Consider the following 22,681-nt stretch of genomic DNA (forward strand, 5'->3'; position numbering starts at 1 on the left):
TACGCAGCAACATTTGTCTCCAGGAAAAAAACCACATTTGATATAGTTTAACTGAAATATATGTGAAAGAAAGTCTTGCATTTTGGTCAATTGATTCATTCACATGTAGTATAAAGTAATGAAACCATAAAAAAGGTACAAGTAATTCATTTATTTACAGTTTAAGTACACAAATACAGTGGCAAATATAAATGTGAGAAAGTAAATCTTGCTGATCTGGTTGCTTACATAATTCAATAGGTGTAGAGTGCCTGACCAAAGAGGTCCAGGGTCAAAATCAAAACTATGAAGAGTACGAGCAGCAGTGAAAAATGAATTACAACAGGGCCGTTACATTCTGACAGGAGTACAGGGTTAGTATTAGTGTCAGACAGGTTGAGTCAGATATATATATATATAAAAAAAAAAAAAAAAGACGACACTGCTGGAAAAGCCCGAGGAGGGACAAGAGTCAACTTTCTTTAAAAAAAAAAAAAAGTTTTGTGTTGGTACAGGATCACGGATCCTTCCATACGTAAAGCAGGAGCTGTGACAAGACAGCATGTTGTACAAAATTTCTTTCACATTCAGTTCAACATCTCTGCTTCCTGTGACATCTCTACAGCTCTGAGGAGGGGCACACTGATGGGAGAACACAAAGACAGACCTGCAGGAGCTCCGAACTCATCCATACAGGACAAAGAAACAGAACTTATGAGAAAACATTTTCACATCAATATTACAAGTTATTTCACAGCTTCCAAATAATACAAGTAAGAAAAGTTTGAATGTTTATCTGTACACATTGAATGGACATGTGGTCAGATGACGCCCTCGCCCCCTCATGAAGTGCACTTCTTTTGTAGCGAACACTAAAAAAGGGAGCGGGGCTCATTAGACAGAACACCAGAGCTCATCTGGAGCCCAACAGACAGAACATCTTGTCAACTGATGAGTAAATACACAACCTCCTGCACCGAGATACCAAAGCATGTTTGGTACGTTGATGGGCTCGAGCCTCCACGCCTGAATTTAAAGGCTCTTAAACATGCATAGAGTACTTTCTTTTTCATTAATACAAATGGCTATAGAGATACTGACCAGAGCCATCGGTGTTGGGAAAAACAGAAACAGAAAACGTTGCTGGTACTTGTAGGAGGCGAAAATGATACCAATGAAAAGCATCGCGCCCCCTAAAACTACCCATACATATACACACAATGAAAAGCTGCTGGTTACACCTTACTGGGAAAAAAAAGGGTTCTGTTGCTGACAGCGACGATGGAAATGTTGGATCATAAAGTTTCCAGAGGACAGGGAGTCTGTGTTGTTTCATCAGTCTGTTAGTGTCCTACAAAAGACTATCAGGCCGCCGCGTTTATCCTGGAAAAAGCGTGTTGAGGGTTGTGCTAGTATGTCCTGAAAAGTGGACAGAGAACCGCTCCGAGGTCCGACATCCGTTCAGACAGAAACACAGAAAAAGGAGGAGTAAAGGAGAGATAGAACAGAGGGGAGGAAGTCAGAGAGCAGTGTATGCCCACTCTGAAGCTGGCTCCAGATCGGAGATGTAGTTATTCATAGTGGTAGTATCATATGCCAGGTTGCTTCAGGCCTTTGTCCTCCACGTTGCATTGTGGGGGCTCATCGAGGAGCTAGAAGATGGAGACCAGCAGACGGTACAGCGGACACCATCTACAGGGAACAAAGGGAGCCAGAGAGTCACAAAGACTTCATTTCATTGAACTAACTGACATGTCAAATTTGCATGTCTGCTTCCCTATAAACATGTTTACAGAGCTTTTTATTCATTCTGAGTTTGAATGCATTTCAAAGTCAAGATTCATTTCAACCTGAGAACTCAGCTGCAGGGATTTAACCAGGGATGTTGCATTGGTGCCATTGAAATTATCTCCACATTTTCAGGCTTTAGAAAATTGTTTTGAACTTCTTTAACATGTCGTCCTCATTAGACACTGAAGGGATAAACTAGGGCTGTACCTGTTATCATGTCTGTCCCACTGGAATTAACTAGTTAATACAAACTGTACAATTATTATTTTTCAGTTCATCACCACAAAAATTAATTTATCAACCTTATAATATAGATTCATAATGTTATCAGCGTTGAATAATTGACTACTTTTGTAGTGTTTGAAGCTGCGTCATTAATGCGTCTTAACTCAACTTTAGTCAGGGTCAGCTCGACTTGCACTCCCTAGAGCTCGCCAAAGAGCGTTGAAGAGAAAGACAGACTTTTAACCTGAAACTGCTTTGATCAGTAACAATGATCACTGTGGGAATCTGAATTTACAAATAAGCTTTGATATCGAGCCCTTAGCGGAGACGATTTTCTTTACCGCTGGATTTCTGATCATTCCCGCCTGCTCCAGCAGTGTATGTAATGCACTTCCTGCCAACAACTGCAGAAATTCTGACTTCTCATGTTAAATATTCCCAGTAACAAACACTGTATTCAATTAAAGGAATCATACAGTATTGTAAATATGTTCACTAAGGTAACGAAACACATGAAGTGAAGTTCAACAGAGAACAATTCCCTGCTCTCTCAAAACTTTCACGTTTCATCTCGAGTATCTCTGCGTCTTGAGCGCCGTCAGAGGTGGCGTTAAGTGTCTGCAGGCACGTCTCGGGAGAGAGAGGAAGAGGCCTTGATCATTGACATTGTCTTCCCTTACAGCAATCTTATGATTAATATATTTAATTTCTTATTTATTTGTGATTTTAGGGCATTTCAGTGTTGGAGCTTGTTTTGCTTAGGTAATAAGTACACCAACAGGCGTGCTGATGTCAAGGGAGAAGTGTGAAGTCTTTGAAGGAGAGCTTACTTTGATAGGGGAGAACAGGGCAGGTGTTTCATCTCAACATAAGGTGCAAGATGTGTGCCTGTTGTCCAGCAGCTAAGAAAGTTCTTTTCCATCTTTATCAGTTACAATGGACAAATATGACAACATTTCTCAGACCTGCCTTTATCATTTAAAAACTACCTTAATCTTCCTTTCCACATCTTTTGTTGATTCCATTGTTGTAAGCACTAACTAAATCTAGGACCCGCAGTGATGTTTTGCCCGCTCCGACCCGGAGCACCATTAAAACTGCCCACTCCCACAAGATTTGCGTTGGGTCCGTGGGACTCCATTCGCAAATGCAGCCCTCTACATGCACCCCCGGGAGAAAAATGTGTACATTTTAAAGTTAAATGCATCAATTTTGTGCAAAATTAAGAGGTTAAATATATCAAAAACTGTATTCTCTTCTAACAATTTTGTGCTCTTTTAGTGCACAAATTGTCAAAACATAAAATCCAATGCCCATGGAAGTTAAATGGCTTTAGGCTTGGCCCATAGAGACCCTCAAGCAGGCATACTGTTCCTACTCCTCTTTCAGTTATGATTATCGCTCCTTTCCAGCCTCTTGTCCAAATTTGGATCACATCTCTACAACATGCTTCTGTTTGATGACGTCATACAATTTGCTACGCAAAAGCATATTTTATAAATCAATTGTAATGTTCAGTATTATAAATATTTAGAGTATTAACAGCAGCTCAAACGATTTAAGAACATTTTAAAATCAAAACATTCAGACGTGGTTTATGACCAGTTTTTAATAAGCAGGGAGGGTGACAGGTGAGCACTCAGCGCACATTGAGCAGTTTGGACGCCATCAGTCTGTTTACAGAGACTGCAGTCTGCAATGTAGTTCACATAATTTACTGGTAAACATGTAAACTGTAGAGCAGATGATCAATTTAACTTTTTGTTTCTTGTCCGTCCACTTACATGCGCAATGGCACATTCCGGACTCTCGCTCGCCCGTATAACTCTCTCTCTCTCTGCCTCTCAAGTGTGGTCCACGGACCCAGCTATATCTTTAAATGCAGGTTTTTGATATTATGAGGAAGAGAACCTCTTGAAAGAAGGTCTGATCTAATGTTTAGACTTATGAGTAAACTTTAAGTGCAGTTTTTCAAGACAACAGGAGCGCAGCGGCGCTGCGCGGCGTCTTTAGGCGAAACAGATTTGTTCCGCAGGAACCGCAGGAACCTGTTTTTGCAGGTTCAAAAAGAATATTCAGCTAGAATTTCGATACCTAGGTTTACAACTAGTTATGCTGCTTTTTCTGACAGGGTGATCAAACGTCTTTGATTGTGTATAAAACCTCCGAAACCTGCACAGCGATTGAAAAGCTCCAAACGGCTATGAGTTGTAACACTCTGCAGGAGGTAAACAAGGTAGGGAATGGACATAAAAACAATCACACATTCCGGTGTAGGCTACTGCAGCCACACATCACATTTAACGGGGTAAATTCTACTTTAAATGTACTTAGAAAAAACAAAGTTCTTATAGTTGATAATAATTCCCTGATGCTAGCATGGCAAATTAGACTACGGCACGACAGATTAGACTATGGCGGGCCGCCACAGTCTAGTTAATTAATGGGAAACACTGGGATAGACTTGAACCAGTATTGAGTTACAACAGACATATGTGATACGGTGCAGAAAATAATGAAAATACAATAATTGTAATGCTAACTGTGTTGTTTACCGTGTTTTGCAAGGCAAGTACGGGAGACACAAAAGCAGAACCTTTGTCCTGGTATTCCTGTTAAAGATTATTTTCTAGTACTTTATTACGGCAAACAAACCTGCAGTGCATGCAAATACAAGGACATCTCCCCTCTTGTGGCACAGCAAGTGAACACTGTCTGAGCTAACAAACCGAATTAAGAAGGAAGACATGAAACATGGACTGATTTATCTAACTTTTATCCTCTCACTCTGAACATTTGCTGACATGCTTTAAGCCCAAGCCATGAGAAAGCTTAACATTGAATTGCAAACAAGTAGCTTCATAACATGCAAGTGTTTAAAGGGAAAAACCAGGGAGGACAAAAACTGCAAGTGAAGTAACACTGGGCTGCACCCGGCAAGGCTGGAGAAAGGGGGGGTCGGGGGGAGGTAAATTCCTCTGGATGCTACAGCTGCAGGCCTGCCATCTGATCAATATGGCCTCAGGCGTCAAACCAACAGTGCAAGCAACAAGCCACAAGCACAGAGCTGATTAAAAGGGGGAGCCCTTAATAGGCAATAAGGGAGTAACACTCTTAGGCTCTGATGCACGATGATGCATTATCCACTCCAGTTCTCACAGGACTTCTCCTTCCTGCTCAGAGAACAGTCACAATCAGAGTGTTCAGTGAGGCTGCTACAGTGCAGACATGATGTCATCAATAGCCAGGTACATGTGAAAGTTTATTATTTATTTATTTATTATAATATGACATCAATAAATAGATGGGTTTTATATTTAAAAAAATTTGGGATCTCAACACCTCGGAGGTACAAGGCGCTTTTTCCTTGAATTGAACAGTTTTGTGGATGTCAAGGTGGCAGATGATGAAGTATCTGCCATGTGTTCAGTCCTGATTCCAGGTAGTGCTACTTTTGTATTTATATGAACATGTTAAAGCTGCCGATCTAATCTCAAACCCATCATATACTTTCTTCTTTTACCTCCTAAAAGACTGAGACAAAATGATCAACACTGAGCTGGAAGACAAATGTAAGAATCAGAACTGAACACAGTACTCAGAGGTAGCCTCATGTGGAACTGGAGCTTAGACCCATGCATCCCTGGTGCTTTGGGGACGGACTCACCCGATGTTGCCACCGTCACACAAGGACGTGACGAGCGTCTACTTGGCGTGATGCTCGTAGGGAATGCTATTCTGAGGTTGGGGGGAGGGAGAGAGAAGGCCCAACAAGTCAAGTCAGAACCCACATCCTAAATCAACCAAACACCTGCAGAAAACAGGCTAAAATGTACGCTTCCCTTCTCTCTGACGATCACAGAGGAGCTGCTGCTGGGGTCTAAAAGATATTTAGACCTTGTTCTGAGGTAAGACAGTTCAGTGTTTTCAAAAACATTCAAAACAAAACTCAATGAGCATCACATGCCATTATCCATATTTGTATGTAGTAACATGGAAGACAGTACATGGAGAAAACAATTAATGGACTTAAAATGTAATAGACCATATTGCCACAGCGGGCATCTTTCTTCGACATCCTGCTCAGAGTAGGAAGCTAAAATGTTATCATGTCAAACTAGGCCTGAGCGATAAAACGATATCGATAATTATCGCGATATAACTATTACTATTACTTGTGATATTGTTTTTTTTTTTTTACCTGACTGTATATGCGCATTACTCTTCTTGAATAAAGCTAAACAAAAAAAAACGGGTGAATGCGGCCGGTTCGGGAAACGTAAATGACGTCACTTCCGTACTGAATGAATCAGACGAAGTATGAACAAATATCTGCCTACTGTGCGCGCATACTGAATAGTAGGTACTAAACAGTAGACAGCACAGATAGTAGGTACTGTCTACTGTCTACTGCCTAATGACAGATTGAGTAGGTACTTGGGAATTCGGATGCACCCCGTCAACAAGACGACAAGAGAGGCCGCTCAACTTCCGGAGTTTAGAGACATTTTGTCTATTTACAGTCCGGCAAAAAAAAAACAGAGTAAAGTTCTCTGTAAACTGTGCCGAAGAGAAGTGCAGCTAAAACAGCTAACACTCACTTTTCACCCATTTGAAACAATATGACCCATTAAAACACACCGAAGGAAATAAATGTCCAAATGTCATAAACCAGTGTTAGTGCGGACCGTATTGTAAATAATATAAACTGTCTATGCATGGTGTGGACCCCAGCGGGCCAGTGAGTGTTACTCCCCAGCAACAAAGTGTCATATCAGCGTTTTCCAGCTCCATGCACTGAGCTTATGATGCTGAAATGTCTCTGTTTAATTATAATTCGTTATGTTCTGACAATAAAGTATAATTAACCATCTGGTTTCTTTAACTTTCACTCAGAAACAAAAATCAGTTCCAAAGAAATAATAATTGACAATTATCGTGATAACTATCGATATTGACTGATATGAAATATTTTATCTTGGTAACATTTTTTGTCATATCGACCCAGGCCTATGTCAAACTGCATTTTTACAGGTTGTAAGTAAAAAAAAAAAAAAAAAAAGATTGTTTCCATTACATCGCCTCCCGTTTGTTAAGAAACTACAAAAGCATTGAACACTTCCAAATCCGGAGTGACATCAAGTCATATTTCAATTTGACAAACCATTAATTACTATCAGAGCACAGCTAACGTTACCACTCAGCCTCTTCTTTGCCAACATCTATGTTTGAAAACCACTGATACAATAGAACAGGTGTGTTCTCATTTTAGATAATAACTCTCATTTGAACACATTTACATCATTTATACAGAAGGTAAAACTCACTGCATGTATTTAGGCAACTGGATGTTAAGTGTGTAAAGCCTCACTGTGATTTCTGCATTACTGTAAGTCGTGCAAAGAAGTGGCTGAATGATGACATCAGCTGTAAACTGCTGGTACTAGCCAATGACAGTATCCATCATCTTTGTACTTTATTATTTATCTGGAAGCCGTAAAATGGAAACAACGTGTCAGATTCTCAATGTTTTTATGACTTACAACCTGAAAAATAGCGGTTCAACATGACATCAGTATTTTAGCTTCCTACCCTTAGCGTGTCATCACAGGAAGATGTCCCTCGTGTGAGTATGGTCTTTTACATCCAAAGTCCTTTAACCTTTTTCTCATTTGAGGTCTCGTACTTCAAACCTAAACTTGGATGAGGATTAATCATTTTCAAAGTACTTGTTCTTCTTTCTGCCTGTACTGATGGCTTCAGAGACACTTTAATAATTAACAAGTCTGTCTAAGGGGCGTCTTGTACCTGTGAGGTGGACATGCGGGAAGTGTCCTGCCGTCCTGTTAGGTCTGAGGAGGAGACGTTGACAGGAGCTCCGCGGTGCAGTCGCATGCTGACCTTTCGTTCGCGCTCCATACCGGACACTTGTCGTGGAGACGTGTTGGCTGGAGATCAAAAACAATAATAACGACATCAGCTTCTTCTGCTTTTAAAGGCAATGGATTTTAATACAAAAGTCTTCCACACAAAAAGGCCACCGTTTGCTTCATTTGGCCTGAGATTGGGGAACTGCAAAAAACATGTTTTCATGCTTTATGCTTTTGATAGAAAGTATTTTGATTGAATAAATCTAAAAGCCAGACTGGGATTTTCAGTGTGAATAATTCACTCACATATCCAAGTAAAAATAGCAAAATCTATAACTAAACAAGGACAGAGTTTCAGCCTGCTCATTTTTTTTCTATTTGAATAGCTGAAGAACTGTTTTTTATTTGTTGTTAGATGCATAAAAAACTCTTCATGGTACATCTTATAGTTACTAAGGTTAACTGGCAGTGGGTTAGTTACATGACTGTATAAAAAGAGCATCCTAGAGATACTGAGTACATCTATAGTAAACATGGGAAAATCTAATTTAGATTAACATGAAAAAGACACTACATTATTCATGCCATTAAACAAACACCTACTTTTTAACATATTACTTGTATTGAGTTTACCGTCATATCTTCATGGACTAAAACAGACTTATCGCCCTACATCAGACTTGTCTAACAGCTGTATAATCAGATTCAGGCATACATCTCAAACTTTCCAAAACAAGCCTCAAAACCATCCTGCTGGTCTTTTTTTTATTTATTTTGGGGATAATGCTACACCTCCCATTAGTTGAAGATCAATGAGGAGCTGAGGTGGGTGCAGGAGTGAACTCACCTGTGTGTGAGGTGGGTGTTAGAGGAGTGGGCGGGGCTCCTTCCTGTGCTCCTCGTGGTCGTCCTGATGCAGCAGGTATTCCTCTGGCCCCTGGGTTCCTGCCGTGTCTCAACCTGTCCTCCCGGTCTCTGCGCTCTCGCTCTGCTTCCTCTGCTGCACGGTTGGCACCCTAAATACAACAAAAAGAAACATTTATCACCTGCTGGCTGGCAAGACTAACATACATATCAGAGGAACACCTGGGAATGTAGAAGTCATCTTTACAGAATCATTGTGATATTTAGATATATTTTAGTCAAAAATCTGAGTGGTTGGTGGTACAAAAAGTCTCTCTCTCTCTATTTAAAAATAAAGACAGAAGAGCTGTAGTGTTTTAATAGCTTCGATACTTTTCAATAATATAACTCATTAAAGATTATATTGTTTTCAAACACATGGTATTGAAAAAGTAAGTATCCTAAACGACCTTACAACAGAGGAAGAAGTATTCCTACCTGCAGGGCGACTGAAAAACTTCACCTTTTCTTTATTTAAAGTCAGCTACCTGTTCAACATCTAAAATGATTTTAACTTTCAGACTATTGACAACAAAACAACTTCACAGCTGCTTCCGTGTATGAAGGCCTTTGTTTATCTAAAATAAGCGGCCTACAAGTGTCTTCCTCTTTACTGCACACTTGGACTAGCGTCCAGGTTTTCCTACTGACGAGGATTCCTATTTTCTATCATTTTTTCATATTATGGACCAAATGTCTATTATGTCATGTACGATGATGGCAGTATCTAATAAGGCAGAAATTGACCTGTGCAACTCATGTGCGGGTATATCCTGTTCATCTACCTGAGAGGATACAAATATCACAAGAATGAAAACATTCAGTTTTGTCTTTGCATATCTAGTATATCAGAATAGTTAAGTGAGGAAACAAAATCAAGGTAGGTATCTACAAAGAATGTAAAGGATATATACTGTGGCTGATGTATTAACACGACAGTTGTACAGACAACTATTAGTACTCACAAACTTAAGCATGTTCCAGTCAAACACGTAGTCATAGGAGAATCCCTGTCTGTGGAATAAGTTTCTGAACAGCTGTCGCAGGTACGAGTAGTCAGGCTTGTCATCAAACCGGAGGGAGCGGCAGAAGTTCAGGTAGGTGGCAAACTCCGCTGCGAAAAAAGAGGGAGAAAAGATGAAAACAGAAACACGACTGGCTTCTCCTGATGAATATGATGCTAGAAATGAATAAGAACGCCTAAAATAATCTGAGACTCACAGGGGTATCCCTTGCAAAGCACCTCAATTGGGGTGGACATTTTCTTCTCACTGATGCGCTCATACTTTTGCCTCTTGGTGGCAGCCTTGAGGCCTTGCCACGGCAGTGAGCCCAGATTGAAATACATGAGAACATAGCCCAGAGACTCCAAATCATCACGCCTGGACTGCTCTATAGAGGGGACAATGAACAGATATAAGGGTACAACAAAGCACTAAGCAAAAATACATCTTCCAATTTAATCCAAAAGAGATGCAGTGATGTATCGACACATATATATATGTTTTTTTTACCAATCCCCAGATGTGTGTTGATGGAGGCGTAGCGTGCTGTGCCGGTCAAGTTCTTGTTCTCGCGGTAGGGGATGTGCTGGTGCGTGCGAGCGTCACGATATTTTTTGGCCAATCCAAAGTCGATGATGTAGACGAGGTTGCCCTTTTTGCCCAGTCCCATCAGGAAGTTATCAGGCTTCACATCTCTGTGGATGAAGTTCTTGGAGTGAATGTACTCAATGCGACTGATCTATAGCAGAAAAGAAGAAAAAGCAGCAGAAAAATAAGGTCATTCTGTTCACCAAAGTTTAATCACATTTTAGGGAGGAAAAGCACACATAGCAACACAATCTGAAAGTAAGATATTCAATGACCGGACAGAGGTCTGAAAGATTCAAAAACACAGAGTGTGAGGTCAGTGTGGGTCGTCTCACCATCTGATCTGCGAGCAGCAGGACTGTCTTGAGGCTGAATTTGCGGGAGCAAAAGTTGAAGAGATCCTCCAGGCTGGGTCCCAGCAGCTCCATCACCATCACATTGTAGTCACCTTCTGCCCCACACCACTTTATTGTTGGGATGCCAACTGCAAAAACAAGGCATTTACTTCAATTACAACTGTTAAAAACAAAAAAAAATGTAGTGCATGAAATGTACTGATGATGATTTGATACAGCTGTTAGGGATGCAATATGTATGTACTAGGGCATAATGACAGTGGAACTTTGTTACGGCGCTGTTGTGAAACTGCAGTTTAAGTAGCTGAAGATGTCCTCTGGTAAGTCCCACCTAAACAAGCTAAGCTAAAATGAGCAACAACTTAGCGTGCAGCCTCTCCTGACATGCCCTGTCGACCAAAAAAGTCTTGATTTCAAACATATAGGTGCTTTGATCAGCGTTTTAACCGCTTTAATCAACTATAATATCAATCGTCACTACTGCTTTATCTTTTGATTTTCACGGCATGGATTTTTATAAATCACTGCTAAAAGAATTTACTTCTGGTCCAAATAAAAAGTTTATTGTTCTAGGATGTGTAAATAATAGTATCAGTATTAAAGCATGGATCCTGTCTTTTAGGCTGTGTTAGACAACATTTGAAATGTACAGAAAAATGATATAAGAAATCAAGCTTGCAGAAGAAGCATCACCAGAAAGACTAAAAATACACTTCAAATAAACATACTTAAGTCTTTTTTACAATTTGCTTTGAAATGCATTGTTAATGGAAAATGATATTCCAGTTTTATTCATTCAGAATTACAATTCATTTAGGCCTGCAGACTGATCCATTGTGTCGTCAGTCGCTCTACTTCAGCTTCGACTAGTGACTCATGTGGATCACGAGCTGCTGAAGCCATGTATGCATCATGTTAACATGCAGGTGGATTGAAGAGGAGAGAATCAATGAGGAAGAGGATTACATGAAGGCGGATATGATGGCAAAAATAGATCGAGGAACTATATATATATGTATCAAGAGGAGTAAAAAACAAAAGAAGGAGATAGAGGCGGTGATGAGTGCAGTGATGAGAACAGTGGGCATGTGAGCTGATATGTCACCTCCTCCTTGCATCATCTTGTAGATCTTGCTCTCGATGTGGAGCTGGGGGTGTTTGGTCTTCACACATTCCAACTTAATGGCAACCTCCTCACCAACTGAAATATCCGTGCCTGAAAATGAATAAATGTTAGTACACATTTACTGACTTTTAAGCATCCTTTAATCCAAACCAAGACCAGAAATCACACACAGGAGCTTCATTTTCATTTTCATAGGCCAAAGTTTTAAAATATCAACTTGTAAAAATTAAATGGTGAGAATTGTAAAAATAAAAAAATACTATAAATAACAGGAATGCAACAATTGTCAATAAACTATTGAACCGTACGGTACGGCATTCACGCTTCAATACACGCTTGTAAATTGCAGTTTTTAAGGTTTTCCGTGCAACAAGCTCCCATGAATTCTAATTCTCTCTGTAATGGCTCTGCTGTTTGTGTGTGCCTGTGAGTCCATGTGCTGGGAAAAGGAAACCAATCCCTTCCCGGGTTAATATCTGATCTCCATGCTCTGAAGTTGGGGAAGCTCACAACACAAATGACGAGCGGCTGCTTGCAATAAACAACGAATGGGGGGGTACATTTTCAATAATCAGGTCGCATGCAATGGGTGATGGTGCACGTCTAATAAAGATATACTGGTTGTACCGGTATGTAGGAGGCCCACTTTTTAGATGAAAACATAGGCAGTAAAAGTGTCTCACATCGGATTTTATGGAGGTTCATTTCTCCCATAATAACACAGCCACACTGTGCTGCTGCCAGTGTACAGAAAATAAATACATTCCAGTTTAAACTTTTTTCTTCATTATAGTCTGCCTTCTACACAATACTAACAGAAAGGTTGCTATTAAGTCACAGGCCCAGGCCCATCCCTGCCCTGCAGTGAATCAAAACAAATCAGAGGCCAACTCTTTCCTGGCTTATAAAAGAGAGCCATAAGTGTCTGGTGTACACTAACAGAAAGGCCATGTTAAATAAGGCCAAGCCAAAAGATTAAGCATGAAAGGACACCTAGTTTGACTGTTAAGCAAAAAGGACTGTGCTGATACAGAATGCAAAGTTTGGGATAAAAACTCTGGAAGATGCGTACAAAAGGGAAAAGTACTGCCATGCAAGCACCTAAAACCAAATTTCCCAAAAATGATCATTATGTTTCAGAAATATTTCTCTAAAACAGTTGATACAAACACTAACACTATAACCTTCATGAAGGTAGGATTAATTACACGTCTGTCGTATTAGGTCTCTACGACGATCTGCTTGAGGAAATCAGGTCGGCAGAGTCAGTGTCACTGATCTCCTCTAATTCCCTTCTTAAACGTGCTTTTATCACAGAGCCTTAGCAGTCCTTAAATTCACTGCAGATAGGTTGGCAGAAAGACTGTTGTGAGTAAATACAGCAGAACAGGAGGAGGCGTATGCTGTAAGTGTCCTGCTCATGGAGTAAAGGCCCATGAGATGGACAGGAAAACTGGTCTTATCAAACTCAATCTGCCTGCCAACTGCTGTCGCAAGAAAGCAAAAACACACCACTTCAGCTGACTGAGACAAAATTGAATACTTATATTAGATAGATATACTTATATTAGATATTTGACCAAATACCTTTCCTTCTTTTTAATAATCCAACAAAACCTGTAACAACTCTGCTCAGTAGAGGAGACCAGTCAATTGAAATAAAATAAAAAAACAGATCTGGAATTAGTTGGAGCTGCAGCTGCATTCAGGTGGTGTCGGACACATCTAAAAAAAAAGAGTTTCAGAGTTGGACAATGTACAGAAACGCCTGCTGAAGTCGAAACAACAAGTCGGAAATTGGGAAAAGAATTAGGTGACATATTTGTCATCAACATGGGGGAAAAAATATGTTTTGTTAATGTTAATATATTGTTTAATAGGCACACATCGTCTTCACAGCAGCCACGCTGTCTGTTGTTGTTATTAAAACACATGAACACACTAAAGCCTGATAAATGACTTCCCAACTCGGAAACTGTGACACTCCGAGGAGCACCTGAATGCAGCATGTAGCTGCTGCTGTCATCCAGCCTGCACTACGACCTGAAAGTAAATAAAAGACAATGGAAGAGGGGCTTCCCGTAGCGCGGCGCAGTTTGACAGTAGCCTATTTTCATCTCTAAAATGGAGTTAAGTTATATGTCGGCTGTGTCAGGTTAAACTGGCATATCGACCGGAGCGATGTGTAACCAGCACAGTCATCAGCGCGTTAACCTGTAAGGAAGACTGAAGGCTGCTGTTGGCAGCAATGCTAACGTTTGCCATGCTCGGCAAAACCCAATTGTCATTGTTTACAGATGGCGAAATTCCACCCACAATGCACTGCATTTTGGTTCACTTCCCTTCTCACTTAAAATGGCGAACCCAGACCCCTGTTTTTAAGCGGACCAGAGTTCGGTTCTTTGGTCCGCACCAGGGTTCGTTTGCATTGGGATTGCTGACTTGCTGTTTTACTGGCTCTACACACCTCTAGCATGCTCTGCTGTAAATTGTAAACATCAACACACACCCCCCCACACACACACCCCCTTCAAAAGCATTAAGAACTGAAAAGTTACAGAAAAAAAGTCTGAGTTGCATTGTGTTAAACAATTGTGGGCAAAAATGATTCTATCATGTTGTTGTTGGTCCTTTGGATGAATGCTGTCCCTGTTTGCTTTGTCAGCTGCTCTGGTCAAGAACAGAAAGGTCACATTATGCTCACAACTAGAAACCGTTATAACATGCTCTGCATACCAGATAGACTCAGTCAACTTCTCTAACATCTGGTTTTTAACAATTCACAACTACACTGACTTTTGTAAACTGCTACATCCTGATGAGTTTCTTCAATCTGCTTATCAAAGGCTCTTTTGCTTTAGAGCTAACGGACACCTCCATTTACTTGAAAAACCAGTGTGACCAGTGTTTATGTTTAACAAACATGTTCACATGACTAACCGCCAACGTAGAACCACAGTTACACAACAAGAGTAAATATCAAGGCTAAACAATGATTCATTATAAGTGTGAGAAGTAGGTTTTGTTTTTCTTTAGTGGGTTTTATTAAAAAATATCAGCACAACCTTTTTTTCCTGGATAAACATAATTATTCTACTCGACCGTCAGCAGAGGGTCGTTTTTTTGTTGCCTCCCTGCAGAACTAGTTGAATGCAAAGGACAGTGAATAATCCAGCAATGGTGCCATGGAAATTATCAAGTGTTTTATATATTTCAGAACGTTATAAAAGATGTTTTAACAAAAAGTTCAGATTGTATCTATTTGCCTAAGAAATCCTGTATTGCACTATATATGATATTTTTGATGGCCTCAAATATATCAAATGGATTTAGAGCTTTTTATCCCATTTTTCTTGTGATCTAGATGTCAGATACTTTATTTTCTCAACTACTAAAGAGAGACACATTTGCGTATAGCTACTGTATGTGTTAGACAGTGGTTGAGTTTTTGTTGTACCGTGAGAATGGATAACTCATGAAATATTGTCAATAAGTTATGGAGACCCCAGAAAGAGTAGCTACTGTAATACAGAAGCTTTTTGAGATCTTAATAAACAAACAAAACTAACTACAGTGAATACATACGTGTGTAAAGTGGCTAAAAGAACTTAAAGGAGCAGCTTTGTAACGCTGAAAAAGAGGTGGTAGGTACTAGATTCTACTCATCGGGTTTAATGTAAGCTGTAAAGCTAGTGCCATCGACAAACCTGGAATTACCTTCACACAGCAAGGATCCAGTTAGCTAAGGTTATCGTGTATGAAGCTGGCCTCCCTTTTTCTAACCACAATGACAGCTATGACATATAAATGAACTGTCTTTTTAACAGTGAAATAAAACTAGTGGCTCTTCCCTGCCAACCGTAGTATTATGTAACATGTCAGTAGGGCTGGGAAATTCATCGAAACTCACATTGAGAACCTCTAACCAACTTCACCTTGCTCATGTCAATTATTTAAATGATTTTAAGGGCAGTCACGTGACAACACATCCAATCCGAGACATGGAAGCAATAATTGTTATTTGGACATGTTTTGTCTTTAGACACCCAAACAAAAAGAAGTCAAATCTAAACACTGCGGAAAAACTGTACTAGTTATTATTTTTTTTTTTACTGTTTTAGAGAAGTTCATTTTTTACTTTAATTTTTCATTTCAAGCAATGCTTTGATTTCAGTTCATCAGATATGCTCTCTTTCATTAGAAAACATATCCCAGCTTTAATAGTTGAGCACATTTACAGTAAAGACTTATGTCAGTGAACTATGAGGGCAAAAACAAATAATTGTGCAATTAATCGTGATATTGATTTGAGGTCATATCGCCCAGCCCTACATGTCAAGTCAACAAACTAATACAGTTTGTTAGCTGTCTTTACAGTATTGGCACAACATACTTCAAATATTTCGACACACACTGACTTGTTTTTATTTTTAGTTTAAGGTTTGAATCGTTAACTTAGTAACACAGAGGTATTGTTGATAACTGTCTTACCGTCGTAAAGGGGTTACTACAACCTGAATCTGATGCATACTGGTAACAACATAAAGGTTATAAATGGCAGGATACATTTTGTTGATTAGTAGGCGAACAGCATTCATGTTTACTCACCTAAATATATGTCTCCGAAAGATCCACTTCCGATTTTTCTGCCCAGTCTGTATCTGTTCCCCACTCTCAACTCCATTTCGCTTATTGTCACCTAACCTTACGTCTGTTGCGTCGTTTCTACCTTAACAATTTGCGTTGCTTTTCCCACAAAAATGTTTAGATTCTGACCCTTTTGCGTGTTACTTCGACAAATATCCCACCTTCATAAACAGTTTTAATCACAACGCTCACAAATTCACACTCCCCCGTCCCCCAGAATCCCAGTTCTTCTGCAACAATACAATTTTCACCATCCCTTTTCTATCTTTCTGAGAAACGAAGGTCGATAATATCTATATCATCCGATAGTGTGAAATGCGCAGTTTATGTCCCTCGTAATTCCGGAGTCATAACTCGCGAAAACAAAAAGGATGAAGACGGATTTTGTTGATAAACTTGTCCTCCGCCGTACGAAGCTTCAGTCCGCTGTCGGATTTTTCCTTCACCGTGAAAGCTGTCATTCGCTGCTGACGTCACTTCCCCTAGCAACTACAGGCAGATCAGGAGGAATTCCTGAAAACAACATAAGGACAGCAAAAGATTGTTCTTTTAGGGGTTACTAGTGGTGATTTTATTCACGTTGATAACTCATATGTCTTCGATAACAATTTACTGTATCAATTTGAAGATCATATTGAAATATTTTACAGCATTTGGCTATTTATTTAGGCTATTTTATACAGTATTTCATTATACTGGTACAGTGACAATAAAGATATCTATTATCTTAATTTTTGAGGATTTGGCACACTTGTATACTATAATTAACATACATAGAGCCTCACATAGCCTACACTGAAAAAAACATACATTAACACCATGACTGCTGTAGCCAATTTATGTTGTACTTTAAAGTTTTGGCACATGGAAACGTTCCTCTGAGAAGCTACTCAAAAAGACGATAGCCTGTCTTGTTTTCAGTTATAACTAATCCTTTAAAGATAATTCATTTGACAAAGTGTTGTTATTTAAGTGCCTCCTGGTTGTTTCTTAGCTAACATTACTATCAGTAGTCAAACAATAAGAAAGGCAATCTACTTGTTCAGCATAATGTTTGCAAATAAACAGAATACTTAACTGTTAAGAATAGCTCATTGCTTGTCAAATATGTTATTTATTCTGAAATATGGACTGAATCATTCTACTTTTTTCCTTACTTTTTTAAGATGACCATATGCCTATGGGTCATTCATTCATTGTGAATGAGTGAACTAGGAGTAAACACTTTAATAACTTGTATTTTACACACTTTCTTAGATACAATATCTTCAGGAAATGGAACAAGTAGGCTACGTATTTGGTAGATAAAGCACATGAAACCATTTCCCCCCCCCTTTCAAATACTCGAATCTGTTCAGATAAACACATGAGGTCAAAGAGGAAAAGACAATTTCAGTCAGAACAATAAGGTCCAACTCATAGACTGTAAATATCAACTCTCTTATTCAAATCAGGTCAGTTGAAGTCTCGGGGCCCCGCCCACTGATCTGAGTTTAGAATTTTCTTATTGGCTGCTCCCAGATCAGCCCCTCAGCATTTTTCTCATTGGTCGTCTGTGAGCTGTGAACCAGTTGACACAGCACAGATGCAGCTCACATGGCAGACCTGTGTTGTTGTCCAGATTGGGTAACCAGCCTGCACGTGTACACCAACGCTCCGCTTGGAATCTCAATGAGGCGTTCAAATCCTGTGGGGAAAAAATGTATCGACTTCACAATTCAACGCAATGTCGTTGTGTTAACAAGCGTGAAAATTATTCAAGTTTCTGATCGTTATCTTCAGACTTTCTGGTGGTGATAGTCTACCTTTTGCACTTTGTCAGTTACATAAATAGGGCTATATTTTTAAAACAGCTAAACAAACATTGCAGTATTCACTGAAAAAAAGCATTACAACATGTAATGTAGGCTACACGTTTTAATAACCCAACCGGTTCGTGAATATAGTTCCCTGTATATAAAGGTGTGCTTTTTTTGTGACTTGAACGACATCTTTTTTTATCAAACAATCGGACGGCATCGGCGCAGGGGTTTCTCCCACGGACTCTAAACGTGCAGCGCAAACAACAGTTTACTTGAATGTGAATTATTTTTTAAGTCTGTTTTATGACATTGATTAGCCTACTCTGCTGCTTCTTGTCCATATACTGACATATGGCTTAGATATATTAACCTCTGAAAGCTGTGTTATTTTAGTAATGTAGATCATATTGCGTCCCATAACCTATTTATTATTAAATGTCTTTATAGGGGTTGTTGTTTCTTTTACATTCAGGACTGATGGAACAAAATGCATGCTGAATTAGCAGTAACTTTAAGCAGAGAACATACAGCTTTCACACTGTGGGACAGGGTGTACTCTCAACAGATTGGGGAGCTGCCAGATTTGAGGAGGTTTAATCCAATCAGACTTCATTCATGATGGTTTTCCAGATGTGACGTCAGCAGGGGGAGCGGGCTCAGGCTGTGCAGATAGGAAAAACAAACTTGAAGCTGCAGTGTTTCAATCCTTTCAGTGTCTGTTCATTTAACTAAAACCTTTCTTGATAAACATGATTCAGTAAAAGGAAATAATTATGTATCTTTCAAATGTTGCATGATCCTGTATTTGATCATGTCTATAAACCCCTCTATTTCAGCCCTGCTCAGAACAGGCTGTTTCTGTGTCTGTACCTTTAAATGTAAATGAGGTGTGTCTGACCACGCCCCTCTCTGGAAGGGCTTGGGTGTCTAACTCCATGTCCTATTGTTTACGATGAGAAGGCAGACTCAGAGGGCAGAACAAACACCTAGCTGTGGGAGTGTCACCCACTGGGGGAGGGGTTACTGCCCTTTGTGATGTCATGAAGGGAAAAATCTCAAACGGCCTGTTTGAGCACACATTTTCTGAAAAGTGGAGCAGGTAAAAGACGGAGAGGATGGAGTTTTCTTATAATTGGGGGGTTTGTAAACAGGCTAGGGACACGTATGTGTTTATTCAAATCCAGAGAATGCTTTATTCCACCAAAAACACTTTATTTTGCCACTGCCATTTGTAAATTGTCATACTAAGTGTCTGATTACATAGAGATACAAACAGAGAACATACAAAAAAACATTTGCTTACATAACTTGAAACCATTGAAAAGTAATTTTACCTTGTGGAACAAAAGATTTGCTGATACAGCTGCTTTTATCTGTTGGTATGTTTGTCCAATAACAACTTGATTTGAGTTATGTAGCCTCAACAAAAATGTCAACATTAGCTCACACCACTGTGACAGAATAAAAAATACAGACACACCAAGCCGTTTTCACATATACACTCCTGACAATTTCTAGATAATTTCAGGAGGACTGCTCCGGATAGTCTCCTGACCTGGCTGCTCACATATGCACCTCACAGCTGTAGGATATTACTGTCAGATGGGCGAGGTGCGTACAGAAAATGTAATGCAGCAGTTTAATCACGTGCACATAGATCGTAGCGGTTGCACTCTATTCACTGTGCAGCAGTCACAGTATAGAAACATCCCTCCCAACTCCCGTTGGCTCGAAGTGAATTCTCAGAAGAATATCAAGCGGAAAATTGGTCTAAAGAACGATCCAGATGACTACAACACTGCAGGTGAAGTTTGAGTATTTGTGGAGAAGATCAGTTCAGCCTGGACTACAGTATCATACTAACAGACAAATGTGTCTGATAAAAGTTTGTCCAGTAAACATGGAAAAAAGGATTTCCACTGAGGCTCAGATTGATAACTTCACACAAAGGATTCCTACAGATATAGAGAAAGATTATTTATTTTCAATTAAAGCCATTATTTGTGTTTCTCTCTTTAAAGTCTCCAGACTCCATTAAAAGAACAGTCATTTCACTGTAATCTGAGAGTTGTTTAACTTCTGCTGACTCGGTCTTTTATACTTTCGCCCATAAACAAACCTGATGAGTCTCATTGTATTATTTACTAATAATTCTTATTTTTGCTGACACTGACAGAGAACTAAAACATAGATAGAAGAGACAGTAAATAATGCTTGTGTCTGATGGTCATTCCTAGTGGATTTTTTCCTTTCCATAAACCTCAGTCATTACATCATGATATAACACCCTGTACATTTAGAGGATGTGTTCTGTGTGATTGACTGCTGTGACTGATGGTCATTGCTCCTCTCCTCCAGGTGGAGGCGCTGCAGGACAAACAAACAGCAGGTTTGGATGGAAACAAGAAGCAGCACTGAAGCTGTTGTAACATGTAGACACAATGTTGTTGATCGTATGTTTGTTTGTCAGTATGCAGAGTGTCAAAAGACTGGGTCTCGCTGTATTGCTCAGGCTGCACTCCAACGTCTATTCACGGGCGCGATCCCACTACTGAGCGGCACGGGGGCTTTGACCTGCTCCGTTTCCGACCTGGGCCGGTTCACCCCTCCTTGGACGACCTGGTGGTCCCGGGCTCCCCAAGGAACACCATATCGATACCGAACTTAGTGCGGACACCCGATCGGCATAGTCCGCTGCAGCTCAGAGCTCCTGAGCTCAAACGATCCTCGAGCCTCAGCCTCCCGGTAACTTGGATTACAGGCGCGCGCCACCGCACCCGGCGAGAGATGTCTTCATTCATGAAGAGTTTGACTTTTAACTCCTACTGTGACGTCATCAGGGAAGTACACTCAGGCTGCTGTTTTGAATGTAGGCCTGTTTATTCAAAAAATATTAAGATATAGCCTAATTGTGAAATGTTTTAATTGTTATATTACTGATGACTGTTTAAATAATTTTTCCTTTGCAAAAACGGTTGTTACCATTCAATCCAATAAAGCATCTTCAACTTGAACTTGATCTTAAACACTTTTTTCAAAAGTCTGTCATGAAGTAAATCAGTAAGGTCTTTTTACCTGCTCTTTTGTAGTGTTGAATAACAAAGAGTAAGGTCAACCTGCCTTTTTGTAAAGTGTGTCGAGATAACATTAGTTATGAATTTGCGCCATACAAATAAAGATTGATTGATTGATTGATTGATTGAAATAAACAGACCCTCACTGTAGCTGGTTTTGTCTTAATAGTAGTGTGTATATGATGGCCGAGAAAACCCTTTGGGGAGTTCAGACCGAGTAAAACAGGGCGAGTTGAGACACAGACCCAGAGGCGCTGCTTGTCAATAGGCAAGGCAGGCAACTGCTTTGGGCCCCAAGCCAGTAGCAGGCTCCCAAGGGCCGACAAACCTTAAATCACAGCATTGAGTGAAAATGTGCAAATTTGGCAATGACAGTAGAAGACCTCCCTGAGAGGGCCCCATCTGATAGCACTTACTCTATTGCCTGCTAGTTGTACCATGCATTATTGCTGTGAAACCAAAGTTTGACAGTGAAAGTTACCAAAGGAAAATGAAGAGGAATTATCTGTTTGGGAGGAAAATGAAAGAGGAAAATAATAATGAATGCTGGTTTAAGGGGCCCCAGTTAATTTTTTGCCTATAGGGCCCCAACATACTCGGGAATCGCCACTGTAAAGACCAAGCAGAACACTGTGAGTCCCAATACTGAGTGACACATAAATGTTCACAACTTAAGATCACTCCTCTAACAGATCTACAAGATCCACGTTAAGGTTCCTCTTTATTCTCATTTCTTGATTGTCATACAGATGTCTACGGGCTGATTTAGAAATCAAAGTGCTCCTAAATACTTTGATTAAATAATCCTAACAATTCCAAAGTTGATTGTTTGTTGACAGTTTTCCTTCAGTTTTTATGAACACAAACAGAATCTGAAATCAAAGTAACCATCTGTAATCTACACTCTTCTTTCTGTATTTTATTATCCACCAAAACCACTTTATTTCCTACCTGAACACTGACACAACAATCATATTTGAGGGGAATATATTCTATGGAGGGGGACTACATTTGTATTTGTAAACCTCAGTAATCTAATGATATAACACCCTGTACATTTAGAGGATGTGTTCTGTGTGATTGACTGCTGTGACTGATGGTCATTGCTCCTCTCCTCCAGGTGGAGGCGCTGCAGGACAAACAAACAGCAGGTTTGGATGGAAACAAGAAGCAGCACTGAAGCTGTTGTAACATGTAGACACAATGTTGTTGATCGTGTGTGTTTGTTTGTCAGTATGCAGAGTGTCAAAAGACTGGGTCTCGCTGTATTGCTCAGGCTGCACTCCAACGTCTATTCACGGGCGCGATCCCACTAC

General features: G+C 39.9%; 1 protein-coding gene across 3 annotated transcripts; it reads right to left on the reverse strand.

Moving 5' to 3' along the window:
* Positions 1-131: 131 nt before the first annotated feature.
* csnk1db (casein kinase 1, delta b) lies at positions 132-16,946 on the reverse strand. 3 transcript variants are annotated; one of them, XM_061028882.1, is made up of 10 exons: positions 16,451-16,946; positions 11,822-11,932; positions 10,696-10,844; positions 10,283-10,511; positions 9,990-10,160; positions 9,734-9,882; positions 8,713-8,881; positions 7,804-7,943; positions 5,663-5,728; positions 132-1,671 (listed from the first exon to the last, which is right to left on the reverse strand). In XM_061028882.1, exons 1-9 carry the CDS (start codon positions 16,524-16,526, stop codon positions 5,678-5,680), a joined length of 1,245 nt encoding a protein of 414 aa, XP_060884865.1. In that variant the 5' UTR covers positions 16,527-16,946; the 3' UTR covers positions 132-1,671; positions 5,663-5,677. The 3 variants fall into 3 exon arrangements, with proteins under 3 accessions (XP_060884865.1, XP_060884866.1, XP_060884864.1); XM_061028883.1 differs by having other exon boundaries at positions 5,663-5,733; positions 16,451-16,945; XM_061028881.1 differs by lacking the exon at positions 5,663-5,728 and having other exon boundaries at positions 16,451-16,945.
* Between the last annotated feature and the right edge of the window lie 5,735 nt (positions 16,947-22,681).

This window comes from Labrus mixtus, chromosome 21, assembly GCF_963584025.1.
Source record: "Labrus mixtus chromosome 21, fLabMix1.1, whole genome shotgun sequence".
Lineage (NCBI taxonomy): Eukaryota > Metazoa > Chordata > Actinopteri > Labriformes > Labridae > Labrus > Labrus mixtus.